The 18748-nt window shown below is 40.4% G+C and overlaps 1 protein-coding gene across 1 annotated transcript; it reads left to right on the top strand.

Annotated features, from left to right (window-relative positions):
- The first annotated feature begins 11007 nt into the window (after window positions 1-11007).
- LOC139128876 (uncharacterized) lies at window positions 11008-11628 on the top strand. The gene has a single exon (XM_070694577.1). It carries the CDS (start codon window positions 11008-11010, stop codon window positions 11626-11628), a length of 621 nt encoding a protein of 206 aa, XP_070550678.1.
- Window positions 11629-18748: the final 7120 nt, after the last annotated feature.

Below are 18748 nucleotides of genomic sequence, written 5' to 3'. Positions count from 1 at the left end.
CCGTATTCGTTCTTGCTATTAAATTTTATCCAAAAATGTAATGGTTATTGAAATTTCAAATACACGACTGATACTTAGAGTACATCGACACACTTTGTAAGGGGCGCGGATAATTTAAGCACACGGACGGCAAACACAACTTCTGCACTTAAGGGGAAGGGGGTTTGGCTGTATTTCGATTACAGAGCGCAAAAATCGCAATACAAGTTATTATATCGCAACATCTCGCTATACGTTTTTATGTATCGCAAAATACTGCTATATTGTTTGGCGTGTATCAGGCCATTACAGTGGGGCTCCAGCGCTACACCAGCGTTTTTCTTACATACGTGTTGTTTCAATTCGTTACAGCTGTAAGTAAATTCCTTTTTGTATATATTGTTTTAATTCAGTCCATTCTATTGGTTGCGTTTCTTGTCTAGTGTGTGCTGAAAAGGATTGATTTTAGAGAGGGTACGGGGTAGTAGCGTATTTGTGATTTAATATCGGCGTAATTAGTTATTACAAATTGTATGGTAGGTATGCTGATAAAGAATGATGCATGGTTGGATTTTCGCACTCCTAAACTTTCGTTTTTGGGGTAGGGGGGGGGGGTAGGGTAGTGATTTGAGGCCGAACGCATGTTTTATCCACGGTCCCTGAAGAGATATAAATGCTGTTAATAGACTTCGTGAAGCTTTTTTCATAAACCGTTACAGCAGCAAACGATGATCTTGTCTCACACGAGCAAGCATATCTTTACAGGGAGCCATTGAGCCCGAGAAATCGGACCTAAATAGATATAAATTCGTCAATTTAATAAAACTGCAACATTTAAATGTCATATCAAGCGAAACATTTCGTTGAATCTATAGAATCTATAGATCAAAACCTTCTAAAACTATTGTTATACTGGTTGGTGTGGCGGGGCGTGCATGGAATTGCACGGGCATTGAAAGACTGAGTGTCGTAGATGAAGACAATTCAAGTAGAAAATCTAACTTCAGGGTATTGGTTTGGTATATTAACTGTTTAGGTGTTTCAATGCCCCCTCTCATGTACAAATGGAGTTAGTGAGAGAGTTAAATAGCACGCCTTATCTGTCTTAACAAAACAAACAGCTATTTATGAATATTAAGTTGCTCCCTTTTTAAATTTGATATATCCAAAATTACAAATTTTACAAAAGGTATCACAGCATTTTAGAAACTCTAAAACTCTGTTTAAACTAGACAGTTTTAGACAAATTACAGAGTTTCATTCATTATGAATTTAGGAAAATTTAAATCACTCCTATTTACAGCATAAAATCATTTATAGAAGTGATGGGCTATACTAGACAGAAGGATTCGTCGCTGAAGGTCTCTCCTTTCGCTCCCCCCCTCTTACGACTTGACGCGGTCTGTTGTACATGAAACGGGAAGATCAAAGCAATTTAGTTACGCCTATAGCTGTGTCTCATCGCTACAATACGGGAAGTTCATACAGAGTGCTGTTGAATATTTATTAAACTAAGTCCTATCTCTGCATAATAAGTATGGTGGCCATGGCAACACTGTCAATCAACTGCGACTGCAGTCCCTAGTATGTCAGCACAAATTATGACATTGTAGATACAAACATTCACATGTGGTAGGAATTAGTCTGACCAGATAATTTACTTGTTAAATTTTGTGAAGTTCATTTTTTTCACCACCAGCTCTCCAATTGCAAGATGTGAGGAAAAATTGCACCTCGCATCATGATGAAGATATTTGCTTAAATTAATCGAATTAACGAAAGTTATGAATAAAATAATATGACGAGATACTGATCATCTCTTTTAGTGCAGTGTATGCATGACCATTCTTGCGTGCATACAAGGTATGACTGCAATGTGATACTCTGTGATCTGAGACTGTTGCGAATATTTCGGTGTCCTCAATGCCCTACGCATTAAAACCATTCTATTCCTCGATATCTATGTAATAATTGCGAAAATAGATGGAATTTCCAACAATTGATAAACAAAATAGCGTCACATGCATGTATTTTAATGTTGTTTCGATTGCGATCGCAATATGCGATGGTACATGTAGATGATCCATGTATGTGTAGGGCTGGACAAGGACAAATTCACGTACGCTTTTGTTCGGACTATAGTAGGTTTCTTCTGCAAACCACTTGTACTTTTCTTATTGCTCATTTTCCACAGATTTTGGGCAAGTCTGCATGACAATGGAGGTACAAACGAGACGAAAAAAAAATTCCACCATTACTGTCGTTTGCTCCGCGGCTCTTGCTGTTTGTAGGCAATATAAACATCCTTTGCGAAATGAGTCTTTTTTGTGGCAACATCGGACAGCAGGATTAGTCATCTTGGTGTGCTTGTAAAACTGACCGTCAAAATTGAACTGGGGCAAGTGTCGTGATGGGGTTTTTAAGTTATGATCAAGGTTCTTGTCTGACTTTTACAAAGAACTGCGAACGACACCAGTTCATGCTATGAAAACACAAGTTTTATTAATGAACGCACCGTGAGATAAAAAGGCGCCAACCGGAACACAACTGTAGCAATTACACGGCCTTCTCATCAGACTTGGCACCGTCTATCACGTTGTCAACATAAATATTATGTTTAAGGTCATCAGCTGTCAGTATGGAGGCATTGCTTTCCAAGTGGGTCTTGATTACAGCGTTGAGCATGAATGGAGAACAAGCCGCCACAAACAAGACAGATTTGAATTGATAAATATCAAATAGACTTTAGGGATCATGAATGTCTGACAACCAAATAAATTTGGTGTTTTGACGCTTGTCCTTCTCTAGACGTATGTTTAAGAACGCTTTTTCAATGTCACTGACGAAAGCGACTCGGTAAGTGCGAAATCGTAGCAATATGGCAGGTAAATCATTGATCAGTGATGGCCCAGTTTGAAGACACTCGTTTAGACTTGCCGAGTCAGCATTTTGTTTGCTACTGCAGTCGTACACAATACGAATTGGTGGTAACTGGGTTCTTCTTGACAGCTCAATGCGGCAAATAATGTCCTTCAGTTTTGTTGTCATCTTGAAACTTCTCGACAAAGTCTCGGCGCATTTGATCGGCAATGATATCGCCATATCTCTTTGTTATTAAAGTCATAGGTTAAATGGCGAACCATAGCGCTCGTGCGATTTTCAGTTGCCGCATAGTTTTCAGGCAGTAGCGGATGATCAGTTTTCCCTCATGGTAAACGGTCAATGTATTTACTATTTTAAACACGTAGATGAGTGTCCCGATATGTTTCGAAGTCGGTATTATCATCATTTTGCGTGTTTGCCTTCACTCCGATGAGCTCTAAATTCCATCAGTGTCGGATGTCTTCGTCAGTGAGTGTTTCTATGTTCACGTTGTGAATATAATGTTAGAGTCCGATTTCCCACACTTTCCAGTGGGTCCGGACAGTAAATAGCCGAACTTAGATGATATCCCAGTAGTTAGTCTGCGTTGAGTATTTCTGTTGAAAGGTTGATGGATAGGTTGGACAAAATCTCGGCAATTATCAGGGCGTTGACAGTACTGGTATGCCCATTCTGCTCGTGCAAAGTTAACATTGCACTTTTCATGGAATAAATTTGTTTCGAATTGTCCCCGAACGTTGACAGGCTCACGTTCTCATGAGTGTCCGATTTCAAGTTGAGTTGGTCAGCAAATCGCTGCGTGATAAGTTCTGTTGGACGCATCGTCGAACAGCACAGTAGCGTTGACATTTGTGAAACTTATCAAAATTACCTTGAAATGTCGGCACCTCGGCCGCACTTCCACAAAGACATTTTATACATTTTAACCTGACAAGGACATGGCTACACCCTGGATCAGATTCTAGGTGGAGGTTGCCAAAATATACATTTGGGGAACAGCTTCCCCCTTCTCACAATTAAACCCTACTTAGTGTCTAAATATGATGGATTACAGACCATCTGTAGGTACATATGATCTGAACTTGCCGGACCATGACGCTGAGACCAGACTTTGCGTCCACTCCTTGACAATTTATCAAGGGCCAAACCTTTAATGTCAAATGCAATACGTAGTGGATATAACTGTATGATTGAGCTTGGGAAGCTCACTCCTCGCTTCACATCCTTGCGCTGCACTCCTCCCTGTGGAGCCTGCTGTGTGTGCTGAAGGCCGGGACTCTACGGTGTCAAGACTGTGGTCCCACCATTGAGCAGAGTGACTGAACTACGAGAGAAGCACAGGGTGTGCATACACTTGGCTAGTTGTACCTGAACAGAGACAATCTCGACATCCTACGGAATTACCGTACAGGGCTTGAATTGCGGGACCTCTGGTGCTAGGACAAGCAACTGTGCATATGTGCTACGGGAAAGGACTTGAACGAGATCTGTGTTGGAGTTACCGGATCAAGGAATTGTGTGCTCGACAGGACAGTGAACACGCAGACGGACACTTACTTAACCCGGGCAACTGTAGAGCTCATAGACTGTACTATACGTTACTCCCCTACCCCCTCTTTTACGCACAGGAGTCAGATAAGTTTTTCTTATTATTGTAACTTAATATTTCTTTTATATTTAATTAGAATAAATAGGAGAATTACTATATATTGTTTGTGTGTGTCTGGATTCTTGTTGTATGGACAACAGCTGGTAACATTGATCACATTAAGAGTTCTGTCTCCCCACTTACCCACGGCCAGTCGAAACCAAGGCCTTCAAAATTAATTAACTCGTCCCGAAAACAAATAAAATTAAAGCTGCAAGCAGCGTTGGCGGGGCCCAAGCAGATAACATGGTTGAAAGATCTTGCACTAATGATATTATGTGCAAAATTCGATCTTGGAAAAGTATGATTTTGAACATCATCTCATAGTTACTGTACATGTCAGTGGGAATTGTATGTTTTACGTACAATCCAATATGGCGGCCAAATATGAAGGATGTAGCACTTGTGGTTACTGAGTTATGGATATATACTCATATTTAAGGGCAAAGGTCATCGAGGTCACGTGACATTTTGTCAAAAAAATGTAATGCTAAGTTATCCCTATATACCAAAAATCAGACCTCTAGCTCTATTGGCTGGCTCAGAATTACATATGCGCATAATTAATGAGGTACAGGATGTGGTGTCATAAGGTCTCCCATCATACCAAATATGAAGGCTGTAGCACTTGTGGTTACTGAGTTATGGACATTTACGTATATTCAAGGTCAAAGGTCATCGAGGTCACGTGATATTTTGTCAAAAAAAATGTTTTGCTAAGTTATCCCAATATACCAAAAAGCAGACCTCTAGCTCTTTTTGCTTGCTGAGAATTAGATATGCATAAAATTAATGATGTACAGGATGTGGTGTCATAAGGTCTCCCATCATACCAAATATGAAGGCTGTAGCACTTGTGGTTACTGAGTTATGGACATATACGTATATTCAAGGTCAAAGGTCATCGAGGTCACGTGATATTTTGTCAAAAAAATTGTATTGCTAAGTTATCCCTACATACCAAAAATCAGACCTCTAGCTCTATTTGCTGGCTCAGAATTAGATATGCACATAATTAATGATGTACAGGATGTGGTGTCATAAGGTCTCCCATCATACCAAATATGAAGGCTGTAGCACTTGTGGTTACTGAGTTATTGACATATACGTATATATTTTAGGTCAAAGGTCATCGAGGTCACGTGACATTATGCCAAAAAAATTGTATTGCTAAGTTATCCATATATACCAAAAATCGGACCTCTAGCTCTATTGGCTGGCTCAGAATTAGATATGCGCATAATTAATGAGGTACAGGATGTGGTGTCATAAGGTCTCCCATCATACCAAATATGAAGGTGTAGCACTTGTGGTTACTGAGTTATTGACATATACGTATATATTTAAGGTCAAAGGTCATCGAGGTTACGTGACATTATGCCAAAAAAATTGTATTGCTAAGTTATCCATATATACCAAAAATCGGACCTCTAGCTCTATTGGCGGGCTCAGAATTAGATATGCGCATAATTAATGAGGTACAGTATGTGGTGTCATAAGGTCTCCCCTCATACCAAATATGAAGGCTGTAGCACTTGTGGTTACTGAGTTATTGACATATACGTATATTCAAGGTCAAAGGTCATCGAGGTCACGTGACATGTCAAAAAATTTGTATTGCTAAGTTATCCCTATATACCAAAAATCAGACCTCTAGCTCTTTTGGCTGGCTCAGAATTAGATATGCGCATAATTAATGAGGTACAGGATGTGGTGTCATAAGGTCTCCCATCATACCAAATATGAAGGGTGTAGCACTTGTGGTTACTGAGTTATTGACATATACGTATATATTTAAGGTCAAAGGTCATCGAGGTCACGTGACATTATGCCAAAAAAATTGTATTGCTAAGTTATCCATATATACCAAAAATCGGACCTCTAGCTCTATTGGCTGGCTCAGAATTAGATATGCGCATAATTAATGAGATACAGGATGTGGTGTCATAAGGTCTCCCATCATACCAAATATGAAGGGTGTAGCACTTGTGGTTACTGAGTTATTGACATATACGTATATATTTTAGGTCAAAGGTCATCGAGGTCACGTGACATTATGCCAAAAAAATTGTATTGCTAAGTTATCCATATATACCAAAAATCGGACCTCTAGCTCTATTGGCTGGCTCAGAATTAGATATGCGCATAATTAATGAGGTACAGGATGTGGTGTCATAAGGTCTCCCCTCATACCAAATATGAAGGCTGTAGCACTTGTGGTTACTGAGTTATTGACATATACGTATATTCAAGGTCAAAGGTCATCGAGGTCACGTGACATTATGTCAAAAAAATTGTATTGCTAAGTTATCCCTATATACCAAAAATCAGACCTCTAGCTCTATTGGCTGGCTCAGAATTAGATATGCGCATAATTAATGAGGTACAGGATGTGGTGTCATAAGGTCTCCCATCATACCAAATATGAAGGCTGTAGCACTTGTGGTTACTGAGTTATGGACATATACGTATATTCAAGGTCAAAGGTCATCGAGGTCACGTGATATTTTGTCAAAAAAATTGTATTGCTAAGTTATCCCTATATACCAAAAATCAGACCTCTAGCTCTATTGGCTGGCTCAGAATTAGATATGCGCATAATTAATGAGGTACAGGATGTGGCACCATAAGGTCTCCCATCCTACCAAATATGAAGGATGTAGCACTTGTCGTTCCTGAGTTATGGACGTGTATGTATATTTGAGGTCAAAGGTCATCAAAGTCATGTGACATTTTGTTAAAAAAATTGTTTTTCGTAGTTATCCCTATATACCAAAAATCTGACCTCTTGCTCTATTAGATTGCCGAGAATTAGATATGACTCTTACATAGGCCAGAATAAGCCATTTGTATAGCTTAGCTGCAGAGGTATAGGGGAGGTCAAAGGTCATTTAAAAAATCAGAAAAATAATACTTTAAAAATTTTCTTCTCAAAAACTGCCTGGTTAATTTCCTTGAAATTTATTATATAGCATCTAGTAGTGTGGCCTATAAAGTTTGCGAAAAGATTTTGGTGTTAGTTCTGGAGAAGAAGATTTTTAATGATTAAATTGCGATTTTCGTAAAATCCAATGTGGCGGCCAAATCATGTGACCGATCCAAATGACTTTCGTAAACTAAAAAGAGATCACTCTAAGGATGACATGAGTAAAATTTCAGTTAAATCGGTGTGTTTGTTCTTGAGAAGAAGATTTTTAATGATTAAATTGCGATTTTCGTAAAATCCAAGATGTCGGCAAAATCATGTGACCAATCCAAATGTCTTTCGCAAACTTAAAAGAGATTACTCTAAGGATGACATGAGTAAAATTTCATTTAAATCGGTGTGTTTGTTCTGGAGAAGAAGATTTTTAATGATTAAATTGCGATTTCGTAAAATCCAAGATGGCTGCCAAATCACGTGACCGATCCAAACGTCTTTCGCAAACTTGAAAGAGATCACTCTAAGGATGACATGAGTAAAATTTCAGTTAAATCGGTGTGTTTGTTCTGGAGTAGAAGATTTTTAATGATTAAATTGCGATTTTTGTAAAATCCAAGATGGCGGCCAAATCACGTGACCGATCCAAACGTCTCTCGCAAACTTAAAAAAGATCACTCTATGGATGACATGAATAAAATTTCAGTTAATCGGTGTGTTGGTTCTGGAGAAGAAGATTTTTAATGATTAAATTGCGATTTTCGTAAAATCCAAGATGGCGGCCAAATCACGTGACCGATCCAAACGTCTTTCGCAAACTTGAAAGAGATCGCTCTAAGGATGACATGAGTAAAATTTCAGCTAAATCTGTATGTTGGTTCTGGAGAAGAAGATTTTAAAATTAAATCGGTATTTATCGAAAATTCAAGATGGCCGCCAGGTCGCGCGACTATTCAAAATTTCTATACCCAGGTGCACGAGATCTCATAGGTACCTATTAGCCCTGCAAGTTTTAGAAGTTTGCGGTAAGCGGTGTTTGAGTTCTAGGTCGACAAAAAAAGAGCGGAAGAAGAAGAAGAAGTAGAAGAAGAAGAAGAAGAAAGTTGAACTCCTATAAAACCAATAGGGGCCCAGCCGGTCGGCTTGGGCCCCTAATAAGATCATTACAAATTGGTGGCAGCGGTGGGATGCGTATATTGATTGATTATTAATTTTTGGAAGTTGAAAAAGGAAAAAAAAAAGATATATATATAAGGGTTTGTGATCTGTGTTGCTGTTTGTCTGTGCATACAGGAGCCAGGCATTTATTTGCATAGGGAAAGCGTTCACTTTTGACTTTGCATTTTTGTCAGCTTAGTATACAGTCATAGAAGTGTTTGAAAAAAAAAATAGATATAATAATTTTGTATATTTTCAAAGAATGGCTGAAGCATTGAGTTTCGATGGTGAGAGGCATGATGATGCTAGAAGTGTGGGTGAGTTTAGTGAGGGTGATTACTATTACGAGCCTTTGACTGTAGTTGATGAGATAGGTGAAACAGATCAAATTCCAAGTACTTTGATGTTGAGTGGTAGAGATGGCAGACTTCTGACTGATGGTTTGAGTACGAGTGTGCCAGCAAACCAGAGACTACGTGAGAATGATAGGGGTTACACTGAACGTAGAAGTGTGAGTGGCAGTGTTCATGAAGGAGATGTAGGCCAAAGGTTGAGTAATGGTGCTGATGTCGGCATGAGGACAGATGACAGAGAATGTGTCAGGAGTAATAGTGTTGATTATGAAAGGGAGGCGAGAGAAAGTCAGGAGATGCTAGAACTAATGCGTAGTGAGATCAGGCAAATGCAGGCAGTAATGCGTGATCAAGCACATGAAATTAATAGGCTGACCAGTCAACAGAGAGTACATGTATCTCAGGAAAGGTTGTTAGAGTTAATTAATATTCCCGAGCAAGGTAACGACCCTGCCCCCACTTGCAGAACACCCACAATCCAAGCACCTACAGATAACAGTCGACCAGAGAATATACCTGTTAATACTAATGCATCACAGGCCACAACTGACACAGTCAAAGTTGATGAAACAGCCATAGGCACTAACCAAAGTGTCCCCGAACAGAAAACACAGGTAAACAGTGGCAATACGGTTTCCACCCAGCTACAGTTAGTGCTTGATAGGTATGATGGTAGCACCCCATGGGAGGATTACAAAATTTATTTTGTAGAAATGGCCACCATAAATGGATGGTCAGATCAGATGATGGCCATGCAACTGCTCATTCACCTGAAAGATAGGGCGAAAAGTACTGTGATTGATGAACGTAGAGTGCGCCCTGCTAGCTTTAAACGTATGTGCGAACTTCTTGAAAAGAGGTTCGGAACTAGCAAGCTTGCAGCTACTCATAAGTCTGAGTTACAAACACGCAGGCGTAAGCCGAATGAATCCCTTACAGATTTTGGATACGCCATACGCAGACTGTGTAGGCTAGCATATACTGATTTCTCTGCTGAGGTCATCGATAGGATTGCGCAAGAAAAATTCGATAATGCTATAGAAAGTAGGGCAATAAGAGATGCGCTGCATAGGGTTAAGCCAAAAACTTTGGAAGATGCTATAGCAGTGGCTGTCGAGGAAGAGAATTATTTGCTAAAATACGAGGTTGGCAAGAAAGATGAGCATGCGAAGAAATTTGTGAGAAATTGTGACAAAGAGGATGCTGACACTGATAGTCCAAACAATCTGACAGAGATCATTGAAACTGTCCTCAGCAAACATCTCAATGAGCTAAAAGGCAATTTGAAAACCAACATCAGGCAAGTCCAACAGTTAGTGAGAGTACAGTGTGTTTAATTGTGGCGGGAAAGGTCATGTGAGGACACGCTGTACCAGTCAAAAGAATGTACAGAAAGAGTTGACAGGAGAAAGTCGTTTCTCTTGTTACAACTGTGATGGGCTAGGCCATATGACAAAGAACTGTCCATCACCAAGGAAACCAAGGACGCAGCAGGGAAACGGGGATCAGCTTACTTCAGGGGCCGCAAGTGGGCTGGCAAATCAGGAAGGCCCACAAACACAGGCATAAGTGAGACTATACCCACTCTGACTGAGGCGAGCAAAACGATTGTGGTTTCTGCAACACCAAAGTCATTGCATATAGACGTAGGAACCTATGGAATTAAGGGGTGTTTTTGCTTAGATACAGGGGCACATTGTAGTATTGTTTCTGTCGATCATTACTTAAAAATTCCAGAGAAAGACCGCCCTGTTTTGAAGTCAAGTACTTCAAAAGTAGCGCAGGCCAATGGTAGCCCCATACAAATTGAAGGTGAAACACACTTTGTTGTCACGGTAGGCAGCAAGCGAATAGTTATCCCAGTTTTAGTAGCTGACATAAGAAGTGCAGGAATTTTAGGCATGGATTTCATTGAAGGTGCGAATTGCAACATTTTTGGGAAAAGAAAGGAAGTTAGCGTGGATGGAGAGATTGTTCAGTGTGTTGAAAAACGAGTACCGTCATTTTGCGCGCGCATACAAGTGAAACGACCGGTTATAATACCAGGGGGTAGTGAACATATAGTCATGGCAAGGACAACAAAAGCAGCAAAAGAAGACGATTGGTGTATTGTCGAACCCACAAAGAAAAATGTGATAGCAGGTAAGGGTATATTGGTGGCTAGGTCGATGGTAACCTCAGCCAAACGGAATATGCCTATTAGGGTTTTAAATGCCACGAGTAAACCAGTAGAAGTAAAGGCAGGTAGCACTATTGGGGTGATCCGGTCGCTGAAAATCGATGATTTTGTAAGTACAATGGGTGAAGAGAATTCAGAGTTTATCTATTCGAATGAATGTGAAGTGCCTGATAAGACGGAGGAGGGGCAATCTTTGCCGGCACATTTATTAGATCTCTGGAAAGATGCAAGTGAACATCTCGACAAGTCTGACAGTCGTAAGGTAGCTAATTTCTTAGTCAAGTACCAGGATGTAATCTCGGAGGGAGATGGTGATCTTGGTAGGACTGATTATGTGAAACATCGCATTGATACAGGGGGTGCCAAACCTATACGCATTCCACCAAGGCGATTCCCATTCCAACAACAGGATGAATCCAGAAAGCAAATTGATGAGATGTTAAATAAGGGTTTAATTGAGCGATCTAATTCCCCCTGGAGTGCGCCGGTGGTACTTGTGAAGAAATGAGACGGGTCCACAAGATTCTGTGTTGACTATAGGCGTTTGAACACCTGTACGGTCAAGGACGCTTATCCAATACCAAGGATAGATGATTCATTAAATATGCTTGGAGGAGCTAGGTGGTTCAGTACGTTAGATTTAGCCAGTGGTTATTGGCAAATAGAGTTGGACGAGGACGCCAAACAGAAGTCCGCATTTGTGATGAGAGAGGGTCTTTTTCAATGGAAAGTAATGCCCTTTGGGTTGACAAATGCCCCAGCAACATTTCAAAGACTAATGGAGAGAGTCATGTCAGGTTTACAGTGGAACATACTTTTGTTGTATTTAGATGATATCGTTGTGTTTGGTAGGACAGTGGACGAGTCATTAGAGCGGTTAGGTGTTGTATTTGAAAGACTGAGGAAGGCAGGTCTAAAGTTAAATGCAAAGAAGTGTCGTTTGTTCAAGCTGAGTGTTATTTACTTGGGACACAAAGTATCGGCGGAGGGAATCATGACAGATCCAAGCAAGGTGGATTCTGTTCGTGATTGGCCGACACCAAGGAATGTTACAGATGTGAGAAGTTTTCTTGGACTCGCATCATATTACAGGAGATTTATTAAGGGTTTTGCAACGATAGCGAAACCATTGCACAGACTGACGGAAAAGAAACAGGAGTTTTTGTGGACGGACGAGTGTGACGAGGCACTCGGTACACTGAAGGAGAAACTGATAAATGCACCGATCTTGGCATACCCAAGGCCAGAAGGTGAGTACATTTTAGATACGGATGCCAGTGATTATGGCATTGGAGCAGTCCTCTCCCAGGTGCAAGAGGGAGTTGAGAGGGTTATCGCGTATGCAAGCAAGTCATTGTCAAAGCCTGAGCGTAATTACAGTGTGACGAGAAGAGAGATGTTAGTGTTGGTGATTATGTGAAGTATTTTCGTCAGTATTTATGGGGAAGGCAATTTCGTGTTAGAACAGACCACGGAGCATTGACGTGGTTGAGGGGATTTAAGGAGCCAATGGGGCAGGTAGCCGTTGGTTGGAAACTTTGGTACCTATGACTTTAAGGTAGAGCACAGAGCAGGAAAAAGTCATCAGAATGCGGATGGGTTGTCAAGGAGACCTGTCCAAGCTGATGGTGACGGGTCGAATGACAGGGATTCAGAGCCAGATGTGGATGTCTATCAGGTGAGTACATCCACCAAAAGGCATACCCAAGGTCAGCGATCCAAATCATCAAAGCGAGGCATCAACAAGAAAATAGTAGGTGATAAAACAGAGGGAAAAGATGTAGTGAGACAGAGCACAAATGTAGAAATCCTTGGTGGCGGGCAAAAGCCAGCCGAGACTACAGAGGCTGTGGGGACGCCTACAAATGTGCTGTCTAGGGCGATTGCTTCGCCAGCAGGTGATGTAATAAGTTTACAAAGAGGAGAGATCATTGATGGGAAGTATGTTGTCAAGGGTACGAAAAGTGGTGATCAGGTAAAGGTAATAGAAGCATTACCAGTTGGGGTTTTGCTGAACAAAGCGAGGCACAGCTTGCTGACCAAGATATCAATTGGATGTTAGAAGTAAAAGATAGGGGAGGTGAGCGACCACCTTGGGAAAGGGTGTCGGCCCTATCTGCAGAAGCAAAGGTATATTGGGCTGATTGGGAGCTCATGGAAGTTAGAAATGGTGTGCTGTACAGACGATGGGAGTCTAGTGATGGTAAGTCGGTAGAATACAGGTTGGTAGTACCTGAAGGACTGAAGCCAGTATTTTAGACGAACTTCATGGTGAAAAGACGGCAGGGCACCTTGGGTTAAGGAGACAATAGAAAGAATTAGATGCAAGTATTATTCGCGAACTGTAAGGGTAGATGTCAGAGCTTGGTGTCGTAAATATTATGTATGTGCAGCCAGAAAGAAACCCACCAGGACAGCATGCGCACCTTTACAGCAGTATCCTATTGGAGCACCTTTAGAAAGAGTAACACTAGACATATTGGCTCCATTCAATGTAACAGAAAGAGGAAAGAGAGTGGTGCGGTCGTAGGTGACTACGTCACAAAATGGATGGAAGCGTATCCACTTCAAGATCAGAAAGCAGGGACAGTTGCACGAGCTTACGAACAGCAGTTCGTATGTAGGTTTGGCGTACCACAACAGCTACACTCAGACCACGGGCGTGACTTTGAGTCACTGGTATTCAAAGAAATGAACACATTACTAGGTACAGAAAAGACTAGAACCACCGCATACAATCCAAAATCTGACGGGATGGTCGAACGTTTTAACCGTACAATAGTTTCAATTATTGGCACATTGATTGATCCTAATTTGAAGAATTGGGATGAGCAGCTTTCATATGCTACGATGGCATATCGTAGTACCCCACAAGCATCCACAGGTGAATCGCCCAATATGATGATGTTAGGAAGGGAAATTCCGATGCCACTTGACATTGCGATGAGTGGAGTTATTAGTGCGGAGGACGATGATGTAAGGACTGATCACGTGCAAGCATTACGTCACAATTTAAAGGAAGCATATGAGCGTGCTAGGGTAGCATTAAAAGAAAGCGCTGTGCGACAGAAACGGAATTATGATAGGCGGTTGCTATGGAAACCACTAAAACGAGGGGATTTTGTTTGGGTGTTGAATAATAAAAGAAAGAAAGGTGTGTCAGTCAAGCTAAGACCAGTATGGGAAGGTCCATACATAGTACTCAACAAACTTTCAGATGTGTTGTACAGAATTCAGAAAGGTCCACGAGCAATGCCAAAAGTAGTTCATTATGATAGGCTGAAGTTGTACACAGGTGATAGAATGAGAAACTGGCTTGCAGTAGAAAGTAATGTAGAGGTGACAGTAGACAATAATGATGAGGAGATGTCAATGACCGGGGAAGTGAATGGTGAAGTAGTGAACGAGGGCTGTATAGAGACAGAAGCTGCTGTAGAAAGTAGGTCAAATGAAACATTGAACAATGGACAGAATACGAGACAGCAACACTGTGATGAGCCAGAGGCAGTAGAAACTAGGGTAGAAGTAGACATGGGGACACATCCGGTTAATGGCAGGCAAAATGATAGGACCGAACCAGTTAGGAGACGGTCAAAACGTAGTATAAAGAGACCACAAAGATTCCGATCAAATGAGTCTGGATATTAAAACAAATGAATTGCATGCACTGACTAATATTGCATGTGCATGTCGATGGAATGTAAAAGATCTGTGAGCATAGAAAAGTTCAGATAAAGTTAAGTGTGGTGAGTTTGGGTGGAAGAATTAATTATGTAAAGTATGTAGTTGCCATGGTGTATGCAAATGAGAATGCAGAAAATTATGAAAAGATGAACAGTAGATTCCTGCAAATAGTATGAGAGTAATATAGATATAAGTTATGTAGTGTGTGTTAATAGTTTTACTGTTGGTTCTTTTCAAAAAGATGAACAGTAGATTCAATTTCATTTAATTTTCAATAGCTTTAAGTTTTATTTTAATGTCAATGTTTTATATGTCTGTATCTGACCTGTGCGAATCCCCCCAGTACTTATCTACCCTGTGCATTTCACATCCCCCCCAATTGACTGTGAACTATACCGACCTTGTGCTGTATTATCTTTCACTTTAAGTATTGCCCAGGAGTGCAATGTTCTTAGAAGGGAGCTGTGTGAAACTTATCAAAATTAACTTGAAATGTCGGCACCTCGGCCGCATTTCCACAAAGACATTTTATACATTTTAACCTGACAAGGACATGGCTACACCCTGGATCAGATTCTAGGTGGAGGTTGCCAAAATATACATTTGGGGAACAGCTTCCCCTTCTCACAATTAAACCCTACTTAGTGTCTAAATATGATGGATTACAGACCATCTGTAAGTACATATGATCTGAACTTGCCGGACCATGACGCTGAGACCAGACTTTGCGTCCACTCCTTGACAATTTATCAAGGGCCAAACCTTTAATGTCAAATGCAATACGTAGTGGATATAACTGTATGATTGAGCTTGGGAAGCTCACTCCTCGCTTCACATCCTTGCGCTGCACTCCTCCTCTGGAGCCTGCTGTGTGTGCTGAAGGCCGGGACTCTACGGTGTCAAGACTGTGGTCCCACCATTGAGCAGAGTGACTGAACTACGAGAGAAGCACTGGGTGTGCATACACTTGGCCAGTTGTACCTGAACAGAGACAATCTCGACATCCTACGGAATTACCGTACAGGGCTTGAATTGCGGGACCTCTGGTGCTAGGACAAGCAACTGTGCATATGTGCTATGGGAAAGGACTTGAACGAGATCTGTGTTGGAGTTACCGGATCAAGGAATTGTGTGCTCGACTGGACGGTGAACACGCAGACGGACGCTTACTTAACCCGGGCAACTGTAGAGCTCATAGACTGTACTATACGATACTCCCTCACCCCCTCTTTTACGCACAGGAGTCAGATAAGTGTTTCTTATTATTGTAACTTAATATTTCTTTATATTTAATTAGAATAAATAGGAGAATTACTATATTGTTTGTGTGTGTCTGGATTCTTGTTGTATGGACAACAGCTGGTAACATTGATCACATTAAGAGTTCTGTCTCCCCACTTACCCACGGCCAGTCGAAACCAAGGCCTTCCAAATTAATTAACTCGTCCCGAAAACAATAAAATAAGATCATTACAATAGGTTTCCGATCGCCGATCGACATGGGAATGACGGCTGCCTTGAGAAGCAATCCGTTGGGTGTAGTCAAAGATTCGTATTTCTGAGTTAGTTGAGTGTTCAATGCTGTGAGTATCCTGTGGGCTTCATTTTTGTTCGTAGCTGCAGTGAATGTTGATTTGAGTTGTTCTGCACGGTTGGGTTGAACAGCTTTGTCATTTGGGCACGTTGTTCCCTACGCTTTAGTTTCAACTTGGCAATTTCGTTGCCAGTTGGTCGGCTTGAACTGGTTGCTGCTCCTCGTCAGACATCCTTATTCTGGTCTCGGCACCAAAAATGTCGTGAATGGCTTTTATGATCAAGGTTCTTGGCTGACTTTTACAAAGAACTGCGAACGACACCAGTTCATGCTATAAACACACAAGTTTTATTACTGAACGCACCGTGCGAATAAAAAGGCACCAACCGGAACACAACTGTAGCAAGTACATATAAAGGCGCGAAAGCGCATGCAGCGAATGTAATAGAACACCAACAGATAATGTTTTTGATGGGAGATTATAGTCCACAGTCATTGGATGAAAGTTACCGAAGCGTCTGATTGGTAGAACGATAACACATAGGCTCTGCTTAGTCCTATTAATAGTGTTCTATACATTTGTTCTTTGACAGGCAGTATGCAGTCCAAAGCTCAAAATCCGTGTTCTCGGCCTTCTGCAATACAATTATATTCATAACGTTTCACTTTGTATGTTTGCACACCCGTATGCTTATAGTGGCGATAATTTGATAATTCAAATTGATGTAGCGACTAAAGGATGTAAGAATTACATTTCCGATAACCATCTGCTCAGGGTGTACTGATAGTTGTACGATCAGTCGTGACACATATGATTCATTAACGCAACAGATGATTAGTTCCAACATACATGTAAGAGTACTATTCATAATTTTGTCTTAGCACGGTCTAAAATCATGGCTAGAGTCTATTTGTTTTCACGAATAAGTATGTATGGATAATGACTTTACAATGTCACTGTTGACAGTATCACTATACAGTATCACGTGAATATGCATGGAACCGGTTGTTTGCTCTACAATTTACGATTCCATATTTATAACATAAATTTTGAATAGTTTCATTTTACCTTGATTCTAATATATTTTGTATTTGTTAAGAAATAAAAATAAGAATGGTAAAATATACTCAATGTTGACTCAGACGAGGACAAATATCGTAAACACTGATAAGCCTCATTAAAAAAAATGGGGGGCGCCTGGAGGAATTCAGAGCGAGGGGATTCGAAAATTGTAGGGGTAGTCGAGGGGGAGGGACTTGAAAGTTTCACTCTGTCTATTGGTCGGGACGTAAAAATATTTTGGCTCTTAACATTTTTATGTCGTCCAATGGTTCTAATGTTAGTAATAACTAAACAAAATCTAGAAGCGTAGAGTCGCATTTTATGACTCTAATCTCGAAAAAATCTAAAATATATGAATGCACGTAAATTTTTGTAAAAACAACAAGTTAGCCTGTTAATGGGGCAGGAGCTGCAACTGTTGATAATTTTTTTTCAATATTTCTATGCACTGTATCGAACACAGTTTCTTGGTGTCTCTCTACACCACGCGGAAAAACACAATATTCAGTTTGTCAACAAAGCCAGTTGGTCTAAATTTTGGCGATTATTTAATTAGATTGGAGACTGAAAGTTATTTGTCAATGATACAAATGCACGGTACACGTAGGCTGTGTTGGCAAGGTGAATACTGGACAGCTCAACATGCTTCACAGGGGGTAAAACAAGAGCACAATTGTATAAACTGAACAAAAGTATTGTCAAAATACAGTTACTGCCCTGCTATTGCATACTGGCAGTGATAGTGATAGCTCTGACTCTGATGTAGGTTAAGAAAAATTAACTTTTACTATAATCCAAATGGGATTCGAACCCCCACACACTCACGGCAACATACTGAGCTATCAGACATAGGACACTCAATTGACAGTGAAGCATACATGTACACAAGATCCGGCCAGAGCGCAACACAGAGAAAATTAGGATACTAACAGTTACTATAGACTTTTGAAATCTTGCATTTGAGAAACATCAAATATTAGAGAAAAAGGGGGTCGCCATGTTTGATCTTATACAAATGTACGATGAAAGGTCAAAGTTTTTCTAAGATTACTTAAATCAATATATAAAACCACTCAAGTCCATGCAGTGAATGAAATTTGCACATCTCATCGTACAATAACACAAAAGTAAAACTTTGAATAGTAAAGACTCTAATTTAAATTAAAAGTGTGTGACTAAATAGAGTCATTTATTTTTTACCAAATTTGCCACTATCACACCCAAAATTTCTGAGATTAAAACATTAATTTGATGAAATATTTAGCCTTCAAGTATTGTCAATTTTGTAAAATATTTATAAGTAGCATTTAAGTTGTATGTATTGTACTCTTAAAAAAATCAGTAGGT

This window comes from Ptychodera flava, unplaced genomic scaffold (assembly GCF_041260155.1).
Source record: "Ptychodera flava strain L36383 unplaced genomic scaffold, AS_Pfla_20210202 Scaffold_75__1_contigs__length_567515_pilon, whole genome shotgun sequence".
NCBI lineage: Eukaryota > Metazoa > Hemichordata > Enteropneusta > Ptychoderidae > Ptychodera > Ptychodera flava.
Note: the sequence above shows the minus strand (reverse complement) of the source record. Positions and strands in the feature narration are given on the sequence as shown.